This window comes from Garra rufa, chromosome 13 (assembly GCF_049309525.1).
Source record: "Garra rufa chromosome 13, GarRuf1.0, whole genome shotgun sequence".
In the NCBI taxonomy this organism is placed as follows: Eukaryota; Metazoa; Chordata; class Actinopteri; order Cypriniformes; family Cyprinidae; genus Garra; species Garra rufa.
The window spans coordinates 16,883,088-16,907,460 of NC_133373.1; the positions used below are offsets into that span (position 1 = coordinate 16,883,088).

Consider the following 24,373-nt stretch of genomic DNA (forward strand, 5'->3'; position numbering starts at 1 on the left):
GTCTTTATTTCCGGGTCTACTGACTTGTTTCGAAGGTTTTTGAACGATAGAGGGCAGTATTAATCTTATTCTATTTCTATATTCCGATGGCAAACCAATATACTGAGATAAATATTTTAATATATTTTAATATATTTTTAATACATTTTCTAGTAGGATATTTATACACATTAATGGTTCTGACTGTATAGGACATAAAGCTCTTACAATAGCAAAGCAGTATAGGCTACAGTTTATAATCAAGCAATAGATGTGTAAAGCTATTCATAATAGATACATTTGTCGTCATTGTGCCAGTACTACGTGTTATAAATCACATCAGAATAAAATAAACCCAATTACAAATTTTTATTAGGTTTCTAACCAAGTAACCATATGCACATTTGTTTGATCTGCTCCCATAGAAGTACTTGTTTGAAATTGATGCATCTTATTGTCACATGACTCTGCACTGTGCACTTCTCATTCTACGCCAATTTTTGACTTGCAGCCTAATGGTTAGTCATTTTGTTCAGCATTTAATTAACATTTCACATGTCATCAGTAGGAAAGATCCAAATTAAATGGTTATTGATGCACTGGAATGAATTTAATGACCTAATGGACTGGTTTTAAAATTTTGGTTAAAGTTATCCTACACCACAGGATGCCCTCTAATGTGTTTAAAGTAGAACACAGAATCTATCAATGTTAGAAAAGATCACCACAGTTCTCAGTCTTCAAACCAGTTAATTGAAAAGAAAAGAAAAAAAGCTGATTAATGCTATAATCAGGCCTCCACTCAGAGGGTTTATAGCATGTGTGGCCTGTATCACTTACATCTGTGGTCTCAGTGGGTGGCGAACAGCACTCGAGTACTGAAGGCGCTCCGCAGCCACACCAACAGAGGAAATTTTAGATTCCTGTAGCTCTGAGAGAGCAAACAGCACTGTGTAGTCACCAAGTACTGGCAGGGTGCCTGCAGAGCCCAGACTTCTGATGTGGATCTGATATACTGGTGCATTTTGAGAAAACTGACCTCTGTCTACATTATTTTGTTTTCTTGACTGTTTTATCTCTCTTATTTGAGACAGCATTTTAAGGTCCATGTCAGGCCAACTTCTAAAGCTGTAAGAATGTAATTTTCACCCTTGACATGCTACAAATCGCTGTAGTATCTTTTGGTGACCGATTTTCATTAGCCAATGTATTTCTAAGCTCTTTTTATATACAAGATAAACTGAATCCTTAAGATTTCACTGCAGTCTTAATCCTATGGATTTTTGTTACCTTGCTCTTTGACCTCCTAATCGCTGTTATTTAATCCCGGCCTAAGAATATACTGACAGACATCACAATATGCACAAACAGCCTGACCTGTTTTATTAATCTATCTATCTATCTTAGTCCAACCAACCGTGTGCTGAGCAGAATACTTGGATGTAAACCAATTAGATACTTCAGGTCGAATCAAATTTATTTGTATAGTGCTTTTCACACATAATTTCAAAGCAGCTTTATAGAAAGTCATACTTAGATCTTGCTATAATGTAGTGTTGTCTAGCAGATATATTACAGTTTTTCTAAAACACATTGGCAAAACATTTCCTAAACCATAAGTGGAATTGTCACAACTGTTTGCTGGAACACCAGAACTCTGTTGCATGTCTGCAAAATGTGGTAACTCACCCAAAATATTTAATTCATGCTTTAAAACCTAATTATTGTCTCAGTGATTTGGTGCTTCCAAAACAAAGTGTTTTTGTTATTGTGTGAGCCACACTGCTCAAAATGTTTAGATTTTTTTTTTCACAGTGGAAATATTTGTTAAATGCACATTTCATTTCATGTTATATGTAAATTTCATTTTGTTATATGCAATTTCATTTTTATATTCTATTTTTCTTCTACATTTTTTGTTGACAGACTGCTTTCTATACTATACAAGAATGTCAGTTTTGTCTGTGTATCATACTGAGCATTTCAGATACATATTTCAACAGGTAAAATATATTGGGAAAAAGTCAACACACACACACACACACACACACACACACACACACACACACACACACACACACACACACACACACACACACACACACACACACACACACACACACACACACACACACACACAAAATCTTTATATATTACATTTTCACACAACCACCACCATGCATTTTAACATATCTTCCTATTGCTCCTCCACAACTAGCAACTGTGATTTTTTAAATTTATATATAACACATTTTTACAAATAAATGTATTGTACAAATATACATGTATTTATACAGTACTGCTGTAGCTGTTGTTTCCAAGAAATCCTGGAACATTTCTAAAAATTCTGGAAAGTTTCTGGAAATTTTCCGCCCCTTTGCAACCCTAATGGCAGGCCATTTTCCAATTTAGCAGACATCACAACCATTCCATGTCAGATATTTATGGAATATACATGCATGTCTGATAGATTTTGATAACTGAATGGATCATTTTGCCTGTGATGGCCCACACGATGAAAGAATATTTAGAAGTTTTGAAAATTTGGACAATTTCAGTGAGAATCAACTCATCAGTTTTGAATGCAAATTGTAGACAATTGTACTCTTTTATGCACATGTGCTAAAACATACACAATTTGGTTAAATCAATAAGAAATTAAAATTTGATGTGAACAAGAAATAAATTGTTCAGACATCTGAACTTTTTGTTTTGAAAGAAAAAACCTCTCTCAATCAAAAACAATAATGAATTAATGGAAATATAGATTGTCGCTGATGAAAAGTCTGGTGCTCAGATACATATAGTGTTCAAAACTAATTGCTCTTTTTACACATTGAAATGTTGAAGAATGTGGATAACTAAACAGTTGTTGGTCCCCACTGGGAAAAATACTATGAAAGTCAATGGGGACCAGAAACTGTCTTGAAACTTTCAATGATGATGTTGAAAATATACAGGGTATGTCTTTAATTTCAACTAGTAACATCTCTGATATTCACCTAATGGTCAGTCCTGTTCTGAATTCTAATAAATTCTAATTCTAAAAAGAATTTAAATGCAATTCAAATTCAGGAATTTAAAAGGCATTATCAAAAAAGTCAGAATGGCACACAACCCCACTCATCACTCAGGAAACAACATCTTTTAAGTAAAAACTGATTTCCACAAAAACAAAAAAGCAGATAGCCAGGGAGATGAGTTTCCAGTTGGATGTTTCTAGTTAAAGCCGAACAAATGGAAAAACAAAGTAATCAAAGGCATGAGCCCTGATGAGTCTTTCACTGATCTATGGGTATTGATGATTGTTCATATAAAAGGATGAAAGGTATTTGCATTGCAGTGCCAAAAAAGTCTGCGTGTAGTGTTTTTGCTTAGCATCAGTCAGTCCAGATGTTAAGATTCATAACTAAACAACCTAAATTAACTCTGATGTTTTGTATTGAAAGAAACAAGCAATATCTTTTTTTCAAACTCATCTTTGTATTTGTTTTAATAGAACTCGCAACTTGCACAATTATTATAAAGTACACAAGATAATAAACAGCGAACATTGACTTGTTTTGTTGTTAAAGAGGTGTTTGTGAACACGATTTCCCTTTTTTAGGTCAGTGTGTCCTGGAGGACTCTGGGTAGTGCACCATTTGAATGGATGATCAGTTCAAATCGTCAGCAAATGTGCGATAAAAATACAATAAATACTGTACAACACATGCCAACACAGAAATACTGTTCTTGCCATTAATTTAACAATGACCACAGGAAGCAATCTGTTCACAACACAAACACCAGAAACACAAATAACAATGCGTCATCATGCACATTTACATTTCAATAAATGTTAAATAAAGTGCCAGCCGTAGCATGTGCATACACAGTCTGCATACTCATAGGAGCAATATTCAAATTAGAGGTCTGGAGCAATAATAAGTAGTTGCCCTGCAGCAGTTCCCAATAACACATGAAAAGCAACAGCAATAACAATACACATTTGCAGAACTAAACCGCAAAATTGTACATAAGCATTATATAAAGTATCACGTTTTAACAATATACACATTATAAAATTCTCTTTACATTTGTCAGTCTGTTCCCTTTCTGAAATTCTGACACTAACAAAGAACTAAATGAAAATTGTTGGAAAGGTTTCCCCTGAGTTGGCAGTAAAAGTGTGCCCATTGACTCTCAAACATTCCCATAAATCTAGAGCAAAGGTTTTTTAACTCATTTTGCTCCAGGACCCAGATTTTACATTGGACGCACTGATATCAAAGTAATACAGTGGGGTCCAAAGGTCTGAAACCACACTGAATATATGAGTTTTAAAATCTATTTGCATTAAATAGTAATGTTAAAACAAAAAAGAGGAAAAAATGATCAAATAAGCTAATTACATTGACCATGCAACAGAGTCAGACTGAAGCATTCTCAAATCATGCTGGATAACATGATCATCAGGTTTTGAACGAATGTGGAAGTCATGTTAGATCCAGTTCTGCTGTCTATCAAGCTAAATTTTCATTCGAATAATGCTGACAATTTAGAGTTTGTGGTGTCAGTCCTTTGTATCCCACTGTTGTGACTGCAGCAGCAGCAGCAGCAACAAAAAAAAAAAAAAAAATGAAACGCAATTTTACACAAGTACCAGAGTTACAAGATTCACATATGAAAAGAGAGATTATCAACATATAGATTATAATCTATTTTAAACCATTTCTTAAATTTCAATATGTCAAACATAGCAAAAGCTAGAGGCCATGCTTTGCGAACAGTTGCAGCAACACATCTCACAACATAAGACAGGCTCTATACTGCACACTTATGCGGCTGGCAGGTATTTTTGTATTGGGTTAAGCACCACAGCAGGATGTGTCAGAGGATAGATGGTAATTTGGTGACTTAATATTCTCTGGCTTCCTCCAGTTCATTCATGAAAATGTCCTGTTGGGGGTTCTCTGTGCAATGCAGGCCATTATTAGGTGGGCGAATGGCATGAAACCTGCTCCAGTCTCCTTTGCACAGTATCCAAGGCATTACATCCACCTTAAAATGTAGCTCCGGAGAGAACTCTGTGCTTATTAGGTTGGGGGTTCCTGCCCCCTTGCCCCTTGTAATTAGATGCTTGTTGTCATCATAGCAACAATGCTGGGCAGCCAGGGTGGTTCCATCTCTTGAGAGGCCAGAACGTAAGCAAGACCATGCCGAGGGCTTGTAGATGTCCAGCCGTTCTTTTGGGCCACTAGCATCCCTCCATTGGAAGGTCCGATCACGTCCTGCATCCAGCAGACTGACTATATTGTTGGAGGCTTCTGAAGGATAGGTGCATGGACAGCTGGGTAATTCAGTCAAAACCTGCTGTAGGTAACGCTGGAGAAACTCACTCTTACAATTCAGCCACTTCTCACAGCTGTCAACATCTGCAGAACAACCAAACTCAAACTAATTACACATTAGCCAAATCAACTATAGTAACCCACTTTGCCTATGATAATTTCATGCATAAAAAAACAAAACATTCACATATCTTTTAACATATTCATGCTTCGAAAGTTGATATAGTCTATAAAAGTTCATATAGACTACGTTGCAAAAAGCATTAACTAATACAATTTATTGGAGATGTCTGCATGTTTATTTAACACAGTTAGCACACTTATCTGATTTTACATAGCAATTGCTTAATTCAGTTCTGAGCTTCTTAACCCTCAAAGACCGAGACAGCCGCCGGCGGCTAAAAATAACTATTGGTCTTAAATGTTTAATAACTTTTGAACCGCTAATCCAATTTGAATGCTTTAAAAAGTCTCGTAAAGTACAGAGTCTGCTCTTTTCAGTGATATCGCATTTGTCTCATTCAGAGGCTCCGTAGTAAGCGTGATTACGTCATCACATTTCCTCAGCACTGATTCGTCAGATGAAATCGTACTCGGTTACTAACGTAACCTCGGTTCTCTCTAGAGAGGGAACGAGTACTGCGTAAGAAGTATCTTACGCTAGGGGAAAATCCTTTTCTGCGAGATATTGAAGCCAAAAATTATCCTTAATTTTGAAATAATGTAAAGCGCGTTGCAGCAGCATACAGACATAGGCGAAACAGCTTGCGCGCCTATTGGCTGCTCTGCGGCAACTGCAGCAGCCTATTAGAGCGAGGCCTGACGCGACGCCAGATCCAATGGGGGCATTTCGCGCCCTTTGCGTCGCTTCGCGCCCTTTTCGTAGCTTCCCGCCTAAAAGGGCGTGGTCTAGACCTATAAATATCGCTCATAGGCAGCTATTATCTGGTTTTTCATCATCAAAGCAACCAGAGCGTGCGCATGCACGGCAAGATACGCAGTACTCGTTCCCTCTCTAGAGAGAACCGAGGTTACGTTAGTAACCGAGTACGTTCTCTTACAAGAGGGAACGAGTACTGCGTAAGAAGTATCTTACGCTAGGGGACCCAGTGTAAAACGCCGTGCATGCTGAGATCTGACACCAAAGACCCAAGGGCGAAAGCCCGGGGTTCATACAGTTCATAATCACCTATGGAACTCACAGGGAGTCCGGGGAAGAGGGAGGGGCAATGCCGCACTCTTCCACATAGTGCAGCGTCACTCAGACGCTAAGTAAACGTACATACAGGGCGGGGTTACGGCCTGAGCTGACGTAAGAATAAGGGTCTTCACACAGTTTGCTCAGACACATCTTGTGCTATCACTTTCACTGTCGACCCTAGAGCTGTGCTCAGTAGACGCAGCATTCCGAGCTGATAACATCAGGTCAGACAACACTGAACATCTAGACTGACAGCAATCTGGCCTGTAAGGCGGGAACCTCCAGGTTGTAAAACCTTATAAATGTAGACGGAGAGGCCCAGCCCGCCGCTGTACAAATATCTTGCAAGGCAATCCCACTCGACCACGCCCACGATGAGGCCACGCCCCTCGTGGAATGTGCTCTGACACCTAGCGGGCACTGCATGCCCTTGGAAGCATATGCCAACGCAATAGCATCAACTATCCATCTGGATAAGCTCTGTTTCGACGCGGCCAGTCCCTTGGGACGCCCGTAAAACGAAACAAAAAGCTGCTCTGTCTGTCTAAAAGCAGACGAGCGAGACACGTAAGCTCGTAATGCCCTGACTGGGCATAGGAGGCTCGCGTCCGTTTCCTCATCATTGACCGGTAGGGCTGACAGCGCGATGACCTGTGCCCTAAACGGTGTGTTGAGTGATTTTGGAACGTAACCATGTTTGTGTTTGAGTATGACTTTAGAGTCATTAGGTCCAAATTCCATGCACGTCGCGCTCACAGAGAGTGCGTGCAAATCCCCTATGCGCTTCACTGAAGCGAGAGCCAGCAGAAACACGGTCTTAAAGTGCCCCTATTATGCCATTTTAAAGGTAGTTAATATTGTTGTAATAGTCTCTTAAAACAGGTTTACATGTATGCAAGTTCAAAAAACACTTTAGTTTTCTCCAAAATTAGATTTATTTTTACCCCGTTTCTAAATGATTCGTAAACGACTCGTGTGAAGCAGTTCGAAGAATCAGTCTCTCTAAACCCCTCCTTTCAGTGAGCCCTCACTGCTGTGATTGGTCAGATGGTGCAGTCCTTTTGGATTGGTCTACCGCTACAGCGCAAAACGAAACGCCCATTGGCATAACTGAATGACAGCTGTGGAGACTTGTTAATGCATAGAAAAGATAGCCTCGATTTTACCCTATCAATTCGAGCCGGAGTCTGACGATGAAACGGTTGAAGTGTCACATCGACAAGAAACTGTTTTGCAAGCACGACCGGAGCAGGACGTTTCTCAGTGGGTGTCATATGTTAACTGTGGACAGTGTTTGCAATTTGCTTTTGTAAGCGAACCGGGCACACCTCTACGTTGTGAACTTCAACACTGTACAATCCATAACACTGCGTTAAGCCATCGTTTATCATTATCATTACTTAAACTAATAAGGCAGACAGACAGTCAAGCTGCATCAATCACAAGACTTTTTAGACTACATTGCACTCACAGCTGAACAACAGAACTACAGAAACGCAAGTTAGCCGGTTACCAAGACATGTGCGGGGTTGTTACACACCATAACGTACACAAAGACGTATTTTGAACGATCGCTAGAAAATACAATTATTAATCATACTTACAGGTAGAAGTTCAGAGGAGCAAGCCGGTCCAAATAAACTGGGCACTGATCCATTTTTTAAAACCAAGCGTTTGGTGAATCTCGCGTTGTAACGTTACTCCCCAAGATTAGAAAAGCAGTCATCAGTAAAATGACGCGAACACAACACAAGATTGGCATTGGACTGCTGAGGTGTTGAAAAAATTAATGTTAACCACTGATAGTTTCATCTTTTGGAAGGGCATATAAAACAAATTCACTCTCACAGGCTGTCACAGTGCAGGGCGTCTTCTTGACATGATGTAATCCACGTGAAAATGGTAGGCCTGCTGTTTGTGGGCGGGCAAGTTGTTCGCGAAATTGAATGTGGGCGGACATTACGCAAATGTGTAGCTCGTGACGTGTGGCCGTTACAGAAAAAAGATTCGAATTGCTGACGACTCGTTTAGGCGAATGTGAGCCGACTCTTTTTTTTGATAGACAAAAACTTTATTTATAGTGCACTGTCGGCGTCACAACTTTGCAGATAGTTTATGTTCACATACAGCTACATGACACACTACATGAAATATCATATTTGAAAAGGCATAATAGGGGCACTTTAAGAGACAGGTATTTCAAATCAATAGTCTGCAGAGGCTCGAATGGTCCACCTTTCATGGCCTCTAGTACCACAGAAAGGTCCCATACGGGGACTGTGGGAGGTCTGGGGGGATTTAGTCTTCTAGCTCCCCTCAGGAAGCGAATAACTAAATCGTTCCTTCCTATTGACTGACCTAGCGTTGTGCTCGAGAACGCTGTTATGGCCGCCACATAGACTTTGAGCGTGGACGGGGTTCTGCCCTTGTCCAGCAGCTCTTGTAGAAAGGAAAGCACCTCCATCACACCACAGTTAGTGGGTGACGAGCCGCGAGCTGCGCACCAGCCCGAAAACACTGACCATTTTGAGGAATAGAGCCGTCTCGTAGACGGGGCTCTAGCCTGCGTGATCGTGTTTAATAGTCCTTTAGGGAGTTCATCATATATTCGCTGGTGGCCCAGACATGAAGGGACCACAGCTCTGGGTGAGGATGCCAAATCGAGCCGCTGGCCTGAGAGAGAAGGACTCTCCTCACTGGTATCGGCCACGGGACAGTGCTCGTCAGCTGCATCAGCGCTGGGAACCAGGGCTGGTTTTCCCAAAACGGCGTTATCAGCAGTATTGAACATCCTTTTTCGCTGACCCTCTCTATCACCTGAGGTAGGAGAGAGACGGGGGGAAAAGCATAGAGATGACGGCGGGGCCATTCGTGGGCCAGCGCGTCTCTGCTTTTTGAGTAAAATTCCAGACAGTGAGCGTTGTTCGGAGACGCAAACAGGTCTACTTCCGCTCTGCCGAATTTCTTCCACAGTAGTTGTACTGTCTGTGGGTGTAGAGACCATTCGCCTGCTGGAACATTGTTCCTGGACAGTCTGTCTGGCCCTATGTTTAGAAGCCCTGGCACATGCGCTGCTTTCAGCGAGCGCAGGTTGCGCTGAGCCCATACCAGGCGGCGTTCTGCAAGTCTGTATAGGTTTTTGGACCTGAGACCGCCCTGGCGATTTATATAGGAAACCACTGACATGTTGTCCGAGCGGACTAATACATGGTTTCCTTTTATTTGGGGACAGAAGCGCATCAGCGCGTTCTGTACTGCCAACATTTCGAGGCAGTTGATATGCAGGAGCTTTTCCCGTTCTGACCACTGGCCAAAAGACGGTCTGCCCTCGAGCAGAGCCCCCCATCCCGAGGTGGACGCGTCCGTAGACACCACTTTTATTCTCGAGGAAGTCCCCAGGCTTACACCTAACTGGTACCAGTCGATTGCTCTCCACGGATTCAGGGCTGTGACACATTACTGATTGACCGTGATACGAAGCCGACCGGGCGCCCACGCTTGACGCGGGTCGCGCGCTTTCAGCCAGAACTGCAGTGGGCGCATACATAGCAGACCCAGCTGCAGAACTGATGACGCTGAGGCCATGAGACCCAGCATTTTCTGAAATTTTTTGAGCGGGACAGACGCGCCGCAGCGGAACGAGCCCGCTGTGCGCTGAATGTCTGCTGCGCGCTGTGGTGACAGCCGCGCTATCATTGACAGCGAGTCCAATTCTGTGCCCAGGAAGGAAGTTTTCTGACTGGGGGATAGTGAGCTCTTCGCCCAATTGACTCTGAGACCCAAATTCTCGAGGTGATCGAGTAACATGGTCGTATGCTGTACAAGCACTGAGCGAGACTGCGCTAGAATCAGCCAATCGTCCAAATAGTTCAGTATGCGCACGCCTTTCAGTCTGAGAGGAACGAGCGCTGAGTCCATGCACTTCGTAATGTACGGGGTGCCTGGGACAAACCGAACGGCAGGACTGTGTACTGATATGCCTGGTCCTCGAAGGCGAGTCTCAAAAATCGCCTGTGACGTGACGCTATCTGTATTTGAAAATACGCGTCTTTCAGATCCACTGACACGAATCAGTCTCCTTGGCGAACTTGCGCGAGGATTTTTCTGGTCGTGAGCATCCTGAACCGACGCTTCACCAACGCTTTGTTCAGTTGCCTTAGATCTAATATGGGTCTGTGACCCCCGTCTTTTTTCGGTACCAGGAAATATCTGCTGTACAGCCTCCCTTCGCTTTGAGCTTGAGAAAGGGGCTCTATGACCCCTTTGCTCAATAGTTTCGCCACTTCGGCTCGAAGCAGGTGTGCTGCTTCTGTCTGCATTGTGGTCTCGACGCGCGCTGTATAGCGGCGCGGACGTCGGTGAAACTGTAGCGAATAGCCTCCTTTTATAATGTCCAGCACCCATTTCGAGACCCCTGGAAGCTTTTCCAATGCGTTTGCATGAATAGCTAGAGGCTGAATACGAAGCGCGCTCCGTTCTTTCATTAACGGAGTGGTTTCGGTATGCTGTGGCACCAGAGACGTGCTCGTGACATTCGGGGCGTGGGGCACGCTGATAGCGGGAACTATTATGTCTGTGTGTGTATGTGGTTGTGTGGCAACAGGCACATTTAACACACTGCAAACACCGTTCGCCTGCATACACGTTAGTTTCGTTTGTACAGAAACCTTTTGACGTGCATAATGTGATGTCTGTGGGCACTGTTAAGTGGACACGTTTACCACATGTGAAGCGCAATCGATCTGAGCCGATTTTATGTTCGCAGGGTCTGTATGACAGGTTGTGCTTGTGTGTAGAAATGAGCACTGGAGGAGTGGGCATTTTTGACTACACGTGAAACACCATCGGCCGTGGCCGGGACTCCAGAAAATACACTCTATTGGGGGTTTATCTGGGTAGCCGTGAAAACAACCTTTGTGTGCAGGCAAGCGGGCGACAGAACCGGCTTGTTGGCTGCAGCAAACACTGGAACAGTCACATTTAACACACTCCAAACATCGTTCGCTTGCATGGAGCGAATGCACGCTGATTTCATGCAAAACGTGCTCGTGATATTTGAGGCATGGGGCACGCTGATAGCGGGAACTATTATGTCTGTGTGTGGATGTGGCTGTGGGGCAGCGGGCACATTTAACACACTCCAAACAACGTTCGCCTGCGTAGAGCGAATGCACTTTTGGTTTCGTTTTCACAGAAACCGTTTGACGTGCATAATGTGGTGTCTGTGGCCACTGTGAAGCGGGCATATTTACCACGTGTGAAGCGCAATCGATCTGAGTCGATTTTATGTGCGCTGTGCTTGTGTGTAGAGATGAGCACTGCTAGTGGGCATTCTTACACGTGAAACACCATCGGCCGTGGCCGGTTGTGAAGCGCAATCGATCTGTGTCGATTTTAAGTGCGCTGTGCTTGTGTGTAGAGATGAGCACTGCAGTGGGCATTCTTACACGTGAAACACCATCGGCCGTGGCCGGTTGTGAAGCGCAATCGATCTGTGTCGATTTTATATGCGCTGTGCTTGTGTGTAACGTTAGAGATGAGCACTGGTTAGTGGGCATTCTTACGACACATGAAACACCATCGGCCGTGGCCGGGACACCAGACAATACACTTTATTGGGGGTTTATCTGTGTAGCCGTGGGAACGACTTTTGTGTGCAGGCAAACGGGCGACGGAGCCGGTTTGTTGGCTGCAGAAAACACTGGAACAGTCACATTTCCTGGAACTGGACGAGCGAATAACTTTGGTGGGGGTCCGGCAACAGCGGGACTCATACACCGTCGTTTTCCCAGTTGTGCTAGGACGATTTCGGAGGCTCAGGTTTCAACTCAATCCTGGGCCGCGGGCCGCGTCTGGCGGGGCGGCGGCCAGACGAGAAAAACGTCAGAAAGCGTTAACCACGGGTGCCTCTCAGCAACGGTGAGAGACCATGTTACACAGCGCTGACGCGGCTAGGCGGCGGCGAAAGCGCGGCGAAGCAGGTTTGACGTCTGACGGCAAGCTTTAGAGGGGAGGGCCGACTTAGCACGCCGTCCAGCGGAGGGCAGACATAAGTGGGCTGCTATCGCCTCTTCTGAGCAGCATGCGCGTTCCTGCTTTGGCGGGAAACGGAAATCAGAATCAGAAACCTCTTCCTCCTTCATGGCCCCCCTCGTCAGCGGCGTCAATGGAAGCGGTGGCAGACAGCGGCCGCTTTACGTCCGGAACAGAGGCTGACGAGGTCGATGAAGCAGGCGGGCGAACCGGCGAGCTTTGTCGGCTGGGGGAAGTGTCCGGGGCCCGCTGGGCACGGCGCTTTTTACGGCGCTACACCGCGGCGGGCGGGGGAGCAGTCTCAGTGAAGAAGGCAAGGCAAGTCCTCAGAGTCACCATTGGCATCTGCACGAGCCGTATGAAGGCATCTTTAAAAAGACGCTTTGCTCTTTTTAGAGAAACAGTGTGTATCGCAGCGGCGACACACACTGTAGATTATAAAGGATATAGGCGCCGGAAAGCGCAGCAGGAATGCACGGAAGGCGGCGTGGCCAGCAGCTTCAGTGGCTCGTCCCGCTGAGATGCTTGCAGTCAAACGGCGGCTTCTTATCCGGCTCCAGCGATGCGTGTGCTTCGCTTGAAGGATGAAAAATCAGATAATAGCTGCCTATGAGCGATATTTATAGGTCTAGACCACGCCCTTTTAGGCGGGAAGCTACGAAAAGGGCGCGAAGCGACGCAAAGGGCGCGAAATGCCCCCATTGGATCTGGCGTCGCGTCAGGCCTCGCTCTAATAGGCTGCTGCAGTTGCCGCAGAGCAGCCAATAGGCGCGCAAGCTGTTTCGCCTATGTCTGTATGCTGCTGCAACGCGCTTTACATTATTTCAAAATTAAGGATAATTTTTGGCTTCAATATCTCGCAGAAAAGGATTTTCCCCTAGCGTAAGATACTTCTTACGCAGTACTCGTTCCCTCTTGTAAGAGAACAACACATTTTGGTCCTCTGAGCCAAACAGGAACGATTGTTGATGCTTAGTCCCACCCCTGTGCCCCGATTGGTTCAAACTGTCATCTATTCAACCAATAAACATAGGTTTTGGTCTTTTGAACCACCGATTAGTATGTTTCTTTGCAGATCTGAACAGACGCAAAGTGAAAGCAAAGTGCGTCTTGCGTGCATGAAAACAAACGCAAAATAACACATTTGCATGACAGCATTCTTTGAAAATGTACAGAAATACTCACGACAGAGCCCTTTGACATAAAACAAACCAAAAACAAGGATGAAACAACAGTAGATATCGGATAAAGCACTGGAATGTGGGTTTTCGGTCACTAGGCGATGTCCCGGTAAAATAGATTCCGACGCAGACTACAGCCAGCAGATCCATCTATTTGGTTGTTATATTATGTAACTAATTATTATATAGTTTTTAAAGATTATTTGTACTATTTTTTCGGTGGCACTCTGTATATTTCTCTCTCATTTTGTGTGTAGTTTGTGAATAATTTGGATTGTTTATTTATTTTTTTGTTGCACAAGACAGTTTGTGCATTTTTTCTTGTGCTACTTTCTACACTATTTGTGTTTATTGTTCATCTTTTGGATTAAGAATATATTTATGAAATAGTAAATTATTTTTTACTGTGTTTTGCTATTATTTAACACTGTTTCTGCAATGACTTTACTCCTGAAACGTTTTTGGACAGATCTATATTGTCAATAAACGAAATGGGCCTGTTTTTCACTGAAAAGCACCTAAATAATATTGTAATAATTGGCTATAACTTGCTTGGGGAATGTTATATATAGACAAAATTTTATTTGGAAGTGTAAAACACCTAAATACAAATTTTTAAAGAAAAAAATCTAAACTTCAGGAGTTTTTGTTTGAGTACACAGTAAAAAACACCCAATTGTTGGTAGCGTTTTTTCCTAAAATTCTGGAAATTCACTAATTTTTAGAGAAAACAAAAGGAAATTTGTAATTTTAAATTAGCTAGACATAAAGTTCAAGTTCTTATGTTTATAATGATATATGACAATTGATGCTGACTGCTAGAATAGGTCTGAAAAAACAAAGAAATATACAGGTGCCTCAGGTGCCCCAAAAATGTTCTAGGTCTTTAAGGGTTAATAACATTGGCTTCGCAATACAATTGTAAATGGGACATTTAACAAAGATCTTGTCACTTGCTATCTTGGTATGCCATAATTTAATTATCAATAGGACTCAAAAACAAGCACGAAATATCACCCACAAACAGAATACACTGTTAATTTTTATGTCTGATAGATGTTGATAACTGAATGGATGTCCCCTGTGTGATGGCCCACACGATGAAAGACTGTTTAGAAGTTGTGAAACACAAACAGAATACACTGTTAATTTTTAACCAATTGGTTTCAAGGTGATTCACAGGTGTACATTACATTCTACTAACAATCAGTGTCTGAATGTTATTTTTTATAAAATTCTGGACCATATCACTACTTTATTTTTACTACATGTGATTCATGATTATTTGATTTGAATATTTCTAAGTTTAACAATAAATTTAAAGCACTTACCAGTGCCAAAGGGTTCTGTACCATTTTCCATCTCAAATGGAAAGACGTGCGCCACACTGTTCCAATCATCTTTAAAAAAAAAAAAAAAAAAGGTCAGTGTTACATGAGATTAGATAAAATGGTTTTGCATTTTAGAAAAAAAAACAGACAGTTTTGAGTACTGAAGTAACCTGGGCATGGCATGAGGTCACAGCTTCGTGATTCGGTAGAGATGCAAAATTCTCCACAAGAACGTGAGCGGGTCTGGTTGCCATGGCCACAGGTGACACTACAGGGACTCCATGTGCTCCATTCTTCGTCTTTCTCTCCTAAGAGCACAAGATAATAAGATAAAACATTTATTTGTTGTTGTTTTTTGTAGATGGCACACATTTGTATTCCTTATATAAATTTTGAACAAAATCCTTAACCTTAAGTACTTTTCAGTGATCCAATCACAAGTGGTCGTCTGAGACACATTACCATTAACACCAGTTGTGTGACCAGTTGTGTTGTTAAAACTTACTTAGCACTTAATTCCTACTGTGCCAGCTGGGTCATTGGGCACCAAAAAATCTTCAGCTGACTCGATTGGCAGCTGCAGCTTTCACTCTGCTACGGCAGGTAAACCATCAGTGAATGCTTTCGTTTCCGCTAGGCAAGTGTCTCTACTATGATGGCCTTTGGTAAGTGGTCCGGTCATTGACAGTATGTGACCTGCAAACCGGAAGCAACGTTCGGAGACAATGTCAGCCACAGGCCGTATAGCGGTGAGGTGGTGAACTTCTTTGTTGAAGATACAGTTATAATAGTAAATTTCTAAGATTCAAAGCATCTTTGTTGAAAAAACATTTAACCATGTAGTGATCACTGCAGTTGACTTTCATGGTTGTATAGGCACAGGCTTAGACAAGACAAATTATTTTACACTTGGAGGCACTTTAGTCCAAACTTCACTGCCTTGCACTCCAATGCATTATTAAGTTTATTGAGGGATCACTGGATAGCTGCATGCATTACCAAAATCCAAATCTGCAATTCATCTACCATCACTCTCAAGCAAGCCATAGTCATCTGACACGTTGCATGATGAAATCTAGGGCAAGGATGAAGAGAATCAGTGAGATCATACATCCTTGGAGGATGGCAGTATTAATCTGAACTAGTCAGAATTGCCTCGATCCGTGCGGACACAGCAGGCTGGTTGAGTAAAAGTGCTTCACCCAACATCTCTCTTGTGCTTCGGCCGTCAGCAGTAGCACTCAGATGATTCAGTGTAATGTTTGTGTGTCATTTCCATCATCAGTTTCCTGTGATCCTTGGAGTTTCTGTTCGATTCATCTATGAGGTCCCAAGTATCGTTCTTAACACATCATTCACAATACGAGCCACTTCTTTCGATCACACACTTTGTCATCTTCCATTGCCAATAGTTTAATTCGGTTCCACAGTTCAAGTTGAAATTGTCAAGCAATATCCTTAAACTTAGCAATGTCAAATGGCCACAAACAATAGGTCTTAGGTGCATGAGCTGGCATGAGCCTTGAAGCCATCTTGATCTCTGATTGGTACTCCACTCCCACAAGGACTCTGCTAAGCTCTCGGATGATTCAGCATAATGTTTGTGTGTCATTTCTATCGTCAGTTTCCTGTGTTTCTTGGCCTTTCTGTTCAATTCAGTTATCGCATTGACAATTTCTTTTGACTAAATTGTCACCTATTCGATACTGCTCTTTAGCAGCATCCCAGATCTTGGATAGGCCTGGTCCCACAGTTGCTTTTGTTGTCGCCATGCATCAATGAGGTCCCAAGCATCATTCTTAATCCATCTTTCTTGATACGAGCCACGTTTTCTCCCGACCACACTTCCTCAATCTTTGTCTTGTCTTTCATTCCTGCCAATAGTTAGAATCGGTTCCACAGTCCTTAAACTTAGCAATGTCGAATGGCCACAAATGATGGATCTTAGGTAGGGGACACGAAAGTCAGAGCCGACATTTAGCGACAAGCAAATTATGATCCGATTCCACATCCGCACCGCATGGGCTTCTGACATCGAGAAGGGATGACCACAAGGTGATTGCCATGTCATTCTGTGTCTCCGCTTATATTGGAATTCCATATTTCCAATGCATACATTGTTCGCAGTACAGAAAAAAACATAGTCGGTCGGTGTTGATGTTCATTTGGATGCTTGATCCATGAGGGCCAACATGAGCCTTGAAGCTGGTGTGATTGCCATCGAGCTGGGTGTTATAGTCACTGATCAGTAGGACACCGTGACGTGGGACACTAGAAAGTTCCTCTTGGAGTAGATTGTAGAAAGTGTCCCCAATGACTGTGATCTTGGCATGGCAAGTGTGGAACCAGGTGGTGATTATTCAATAATTATTCAAGGAGGGCTTCCATGCAATCAGTGCTGCAGCAGCTGACTTTGACAGGACAGTTCCAACATTTTGTATATGCCTCTTCCTTTATCCTGGCTTGGGACCAGTGCTGTCAGAGTTGCCTCATCCAATGACTTGTTCTTTAACATCAAGACTAAGACCCTCATCTTACCCTGTCTTAGCAATAAACCCAGCAAATGCATAGTAACATAATAACAACTACTCATCACTCAAAGACACCAACTCAGTAAAACTATTGCAATAACATGGTAGCACCCTGGAAACCACCAACAACAACACTCTACACCTTAATAATAACCTCTATACACGAAAACAAGGGTAAGCTGAAAGAGTTACCTTTTGCCAGGCCTTATAGCCTACAAAAAAAAAAAAAAAACGACTTCAAAAGGCTGATTAGCTTTTAGCATTTGGGGGAGATTTTAAAACTCTTTACCAAAAACAAACTGCTGAATTAAACAAAGACAACAGATGTCTTCTTTCTTCTGTAATATAGAGTATAGATTACAGACTAGCATGTTTAAATATTTAACTTGAATTTGGGTGGGGTGCCAATGACATTGCACACACAGAGATGTTGCCCTGATTACAGACAGACTAGTGAATGATGAAAAGGAGGCGTTGGCTCAGCGACTACTCTTGCTGGCTTTGTAGAACTGCCAAACTGTGAAAACCACAACAGCCACAGGGCTTGTCTTATAGCAGAGATTAATCAAAGCAGGAATTGGCACTAAATCAAGAGGGTCAAGATTTGGGTGGTTAGCATTAGCAGTTAACCCATTCTAAAGGATGCTGGTGTTAAGAACATTTCGAATGGGCTGTTAAATCTTTTTGGAACGCTAAAGCCATCCCTTTGGCTAAAATAATTTTAAAGCAGGACTGAAATCATCAGTATAAAATGATAAAGCATTGTTTCAATAAAACATTATTCTCCTGTCCTGTTAAGCACACAGAAATCGATAATAATAATAATAATAATAAAATAATTAAATTATTCTGTAATAGTAAAGTAAACACAAACTTCTGGTCTAGATTGAGGCCATCCTTAACCTCTAAATTTAGAACTCAATCACTGTGTCTTTCTATGACCACTCCAATTAAGCCCCCACTGCACAGCTAAAACACAAAATGCACAATTCCCACCATAAAACAGGCCTAGAGGGAAAAACAAAAAAGCAACAGAGGCGTAATGTTATGCATGACCTTGAAAAGCCTAGGATTCTTGAACAGGCTTAAAAGACCCAGCCGCTTTGGGCTGGAGGGGGTGGTGGTGGGATGCAGGGTCTGGGGCCTAACCCCCGGGACATAAAAAGTAAACGAATGACCCCTCTCACTCTGTTCCCGATCTGCGCTCTAATTGAACACAAGCATGGGCTTATTTGTCCAAGAGAACGTACTCACACTGCCATTAGTGAGCGGATCGGGCTCATCTTCAAACAGCGGTCTTCTCCGCCGAGTGGAACCAGTGTCTACATCAAAGCCGCCAGCTGACAATTTAGTCCGAATCAATGCTGTGAAGCAGCCTTTACCAGCTCGCTCTACCCTTCATCCCAAATCTCTTTTTCCACTTTCCAAATCGCCTTCATCTGATTGCTGCCAATGCAGTGTTTTTAAACTCTCCCATTCCCCCAGCTGGACACAGTTTTTCTGCACAAAGTTCTAAATTTTAACAATTTTTATCTTGCTTGAAGACAACTTTTTATTATTTCAAAGCTTTTTTTAATTGCACAGCTTGAAAGTTCAAACACACTTCTAAATTCCTAAGACTTGTGTGTAAAAGCAGCTAATAAAAAAGAAAGCACTCACCGTAATGGCGTTGAGTCCATGGGCTTTCCCAATTGTCACTTGTCTTGTCCAGCCCACTAGGAAGGGGCTCCCCACTGTCATACTCCAGTGCATAATCATCATCTTCCTCCACAGCTTGGCCAGTACCATCTTCACCTGAATCTACATCTGTGTAGCCCCAAAATAAAGGCCAGAAAAGCTTCTTCCCACCCAGCCATTCTACAGTAGAGGAGGGAGAAGATGTGGGCCAGTCGTTGCTCCATTCTTTAACCAGGTCCATGTCCACTTCCATGGGGGGGTCATCCAACACCTCAATGGTCACCTACAACCAGGAGTACACAGGGATTAAATTGGATGGAACACTGGGTGTTATTTTAAGAACTTAAAACATGCAAATAATAAAGGCAATGATGACAAATCATCCTGTAGTAAGTCTGGAGAAAAGTCAGTGACAGTAAGTTTCAGCAGTGAGTCACTGATCAAGTTTTCTGATTTGAGCTCAGGCTCTATATTAAATCAAGCAGAATTACATCCTCCTCATCCCACGATCAGATTACTTATTACACTTAATTACATCATATCAGGAGTGATGACTCACTATGGATGCTGATGAATTCACTTTGAATTAGACAGGATTAGACATTATCCTCAGAGTAGAGAAACACAGTAATGGCTTATTATATCTGGGCTGGCATATTATGACTCGCCCCAATCAATCATCAGAAGTAATGGAAGAGGAACTCTATAACATCACATCACAAAGCATTTCACAAAGATAGCTACTCACTTGAGATGTGTGCTTGCGCATGCACTCACCTGAATGTTTGGGTTTTGAGAGCCAATGTCTGCATTTGCAAGGTCTGGAAAGTTTTTAAGGTCTAGGACAAAAGGTTTTGATTCTTCCTCAGGCTCAGGCAGTGGTAGGACACCTGTTGAGTGATGCTGGATCCACCGGCGTTGGTGGGGACGTAGGTCTGCCAAATCATTCTGGACTTGGTTCTGCTGGTACAAGAGATTATGATCATTGCCAATGTCTGTCAAAGATGTCTGAGGATGTGTCCGATGAAAAAGAAACATTACATGCAACAATAAGTGCTAGCCTGCATAGAGCAGTGCAGATATGACATCAGAGCATCATAGGAAAATCTTGAGGAACATGCAGTAAATTAGTTTTCTGGGTTCTGACATCAAACCTGCACCACTCCATATGCAACATTTTGGAACATCGATAGTGACCTTCATCTCTCAAACACAGGTTTTAGTTACTATTGTGATTTCCTGTATTCTAATGATCCTGTATACTATTGTATAATTCCTGCATATGGTGACACACTTGATGGCTTTGGCCTACTGAAGGTATACAGTTAATCTCAAGTAAAAAGAATTGGATGTTCCCTAATGAAAATCTTATAATAAGTCAACTTGTACCTATTTTCTACATAATTGTGCTGATGTTCTTGTTCGCTTGAGCACCTGTAAAACTTTCTCAGAACAGGAGTTTCTACTAACTTGAGAGTCAAACAGTGAAGTAACTATGTTACTACATAACCTGTCATTGATTTGTCCTTAGCTTACAAATTTTAAGTATACATTCTAACCTTCAAAGCACTTTTAAACAGCAAGTCAAATAGCTTTGCTTCTACACAAAAAAAAAATAAATGGATTTATTATTACAAGATAAGAAGATGGGCTGTGGCAATGTTGGTTTTATCAAACTTATGCTTTAGCAGGTACCATGGCTAGAGAAGTGCTGATGTTGGTTTTATGGGTTCATACATGCGCAGTTCACATTACTGGGGGTTTTGGATGCTTTTTCTTCCGTGATAATCGTGCATCTGCATCTTTGGGCTTTATGTAAGTCACAATTAAATAATAGTAAAAAGCATTCCATCCGGCTGAGTCAAAATGTTCTGTTTACAACATGTTTTTTCAACAGTAGAGCACTGTAAACAATTGATTAAATATCGAATGAATTCAATTCTGAATTAGAGGTGTCTCATGTCTTTTTTTTTTTTTTTTTTGCTCTGTATACTACTTGATCTGCAGAGAAGACACTACTGGATATGTGAGCTTCTCTATAACACTTATTCTCAATATTAATTGGTCTTTTCTTCCCAGAAGTCTCAACACTGCTGTCACTTAGTAAAGACCCTTACATGGACTAACAGAGCAAGTTTATTTTCCTAAGCATTCAGAATAGAAACTGAATCTCTCCTTACATCCTTTGTCTCCCCGAGGCATCTCTTGTCTTCCTCTGTATTGTTAATTCATTGTAAAATCATCTTTCCTCCCAGTGGAATGTGGCCTGTCCTGTCCTGCCAGTAGACTTTCTTACCATCACAAACATATGGCATGAATTCCAGAACTCGAAACAAAGCCTTATGTGCTAGCGAAAGACCATGCGATATACACACAGCCTCTATTGAGCTCTCTGGTGAGACACATGGACACAATCAACTCACACACTTTATGTTGGGGCATTTGGGAAAGCAGACTGCAGTGCAGCCTAGATTTGTGTGACCTCCAATATCAAAGTCCCAGGACCACGCCATTTCCAAACCAGTGAAGAAAAACAATAATGTAAGACCCCCCATTCCCTTTCCCTTTGACGACCCCTGCCCCACATGTAAAAACAAAAGAGACATTTAGTAATACAAAGCTGAGTAGCAGGACCTTTCTTGGAGAGGTTAGACGTGGCCCCCTTGTGCACAAACACAGGATCAAGGAGACCAGAATGCAGGAAATTCCACATTAACACAGAAGAGGGGCTAAAAAAAACAATTTAGGAGCTGAACTATGACCCTGTGAGAGAGAATGAAACTAAGTGCTTTTTGACCAGTATTATGTAAGGCCTCACTATTGTACTGCTCTACTGTATGAGGTCTCTCTCCGTTCTGGTGCACTTTGCATGATGAAATAATACAAATTATTTATTATTATTAATTAATTATTAATTGATGCCTGATGCATTTGTCATGCTTTGGTTATAAAGCATTTCCACATACACACATTTTACTTAAATGTAAATAATGGAAATTACGCACAGTAAAAATGATATTTACACATCATGTTATTTTATGTTATTTATCAATTTATCATTTAATAGCTGAAATCTGAGTCTGACAGAAAGGTATAACAATACAATTCATTTTGTTTAATAGTGTAGACAAATACAATAAACATACACTCTTAAAAATAAAGGTGCTTCACGATGCCATAGAAGAACCTTTTTTGTCTAAATGGTTCCATAAGAACCTTCAACATCTGCAGAACCTTTCTGTTTCACAAAAGGTTTGTTGTGGTGAAAGAAGGTTCTTCAGATTATAAAAAGGTAAGAAAGAGATGGTTCTTTAAAGAACCTTTGACTGAATGGTTCTTTTATGGCATTGCTGTGAAGAAGCTTTTAAAGCACCTTTGTTTTTAAGAGCGTAGATCAAACTGGAACAACAGCCGTCAAATGCATGTAACATAGTGATTGTAGATAAAGCTAATTTGCAACATTTGTCAACTTGGCAGAAGATTTTAAATAATCATGTAATGAATTCCAAAATGTTATACCTTTTACTGAGAGGGCACATCTTTTACAAAAAAACAATTTTACAATTTCCCCTAGAAGCTGCTTTGGTGGATCTGCTGCACCCCTGCAATCTCTTTCTCTCTCAAAAAATAAAAAAAAATAAAAATTACATAAGGGCTTAGGGGCAAGACCATTCAAACACAAATTGACCCATAAAGCATTTGAAAAGTAACAAAAATAAATGATGAAGTTACGGTTTGTAATCAATCCCTGTGACATAAAATGTCTGAAGTTAAAAAATAAATTAATTAATTAAATTAGATCAAGAATTTTGATCCACTTGTAGGCTACTCACCTCTGTGGAGTCTCCGTGTCTGGATGTCTTGTGATGCCTCACAGGGAAGCTGATCGCGCCTTCTATCCAGACAGCCAGCAGCACAGTTAAAAGTACCCATAATCTTCTACGCGCTGTAAACATTTTGCACAGTTGCGTATCTGTCTACTTATGTACCGCTAAAATATAAAATGTGCAATAGTTGTTTAGAAAGCTCTGTGCGTTTCCTTACTGGCGAAGATCTTCAATGCGCTGTTCTTCATCTTCATCCAAACTTCATTAAAACTCGCACAGGTATGAACATTTTAGAAATTCAGGCAGATATTCCTCACCCGTTCACTCCATTCACAAATACACTAAATGTGACTGGAAACGCCTTTCTGCACTGTCTCTGTCCATGTGGACTGATCGTCTCAGTTTAAGTAGCTACTGCAGGTCTCACTTACGCGCTGCTCTCCAGTTCGCACCAATGCAACCTTATTCAACTTTTACAAAATTTCATCCTCTCTCCTTCTACAGGATGTAGCAGAATCATTGGTGACACGTTACTATGGTAATGGAAGTATCTCAGATACCAAAAGGAAACGAAAGATACACAATTGAGCTGTAAAGCTGCTAGCAGCAGTGATATAGCAGCAGGATGGTCTGATCTCTAAGGGGTCAGCATGGGAGGAGAATCATTTTTCTGATATCTGAGAGGTGTGTGCAAAGATCCATTCAGAACTTAATTCAGAGAGCCTTTTTAATATAGTTTTAATTCCAATTCAGTTCCTGAAATCAGATTCCAAAAATTAATTACTTGTAATTAGTTACATTTTAAAATACTCATAATCAGACTACAGTTACTTTTTATTCATTACATGATTACTTATTATTCACACAATGAATAAATTCATCATTTGTGACCCTGGACCACAAAACCAGTGATGAGATATACATCACATGAAAGCTCAGTAAATAAGCTTTCCATGGATGTATGGTTTGTTAGGATAGGACAATATTTGGCCGAGATACATCTATTTGAAAATCTGGAATCTGAGGGGGCAAAAAATTCAAAATACTGAGAAAATCACCTTTAAAGTTGTCCAAATTAAGTTCTTAACAATGCATATAACTAATCAAAAATTACATTTTGATATATTTACAGTAGGAATTTTACCAAAAAATCTTCATGGAACATGATCTTTACATAATTTCCTAATGATTTTTGGCATAAAAGAAAAATCAATAATTTTGACCCATACAAAGTATTTTTGGCTATTGCTACAAATATACCCCAGCGACTTAAGACTGGT

The 24,373-nt window shown here is 41.6% G+C and overlaps 1 protein-coding gene across 1 annotated transcript; it reads right to left on the minus strand.

Annotated features, from left to right (window-relative positions):
• Window positions 1-3,530: 3,530 nt before the first annotated feature.
• On the minus strand, window positions 3,531-23,681 carry ism2b (isthmin 2b). The gene is made up of 6 exons (XM_073816482.1): window positions 23,100-23,681; window positions 20,044-20,226; window positions 19,249-19,549; window positions 15,229-15,366; window positions 15,059-15,127; window positions 3,531-5,396 (listed from the first exon to the last, which is right to left on the minus strand). Exons 1-6 carry the CDS (start codon window positions 23,220-23,222, stop codon window positions 4,879-4,881), a joined length of 1,332 nt encoding a protein of 443 aa, XP_073672583.1. The 5' UTR covers window positions 23,223-23,681; the 3' UTR covers window positions 3,531-4,878.
• Between the last annotated feature and the right edge of the window lie 692 nt (window positions 23,682-24,373).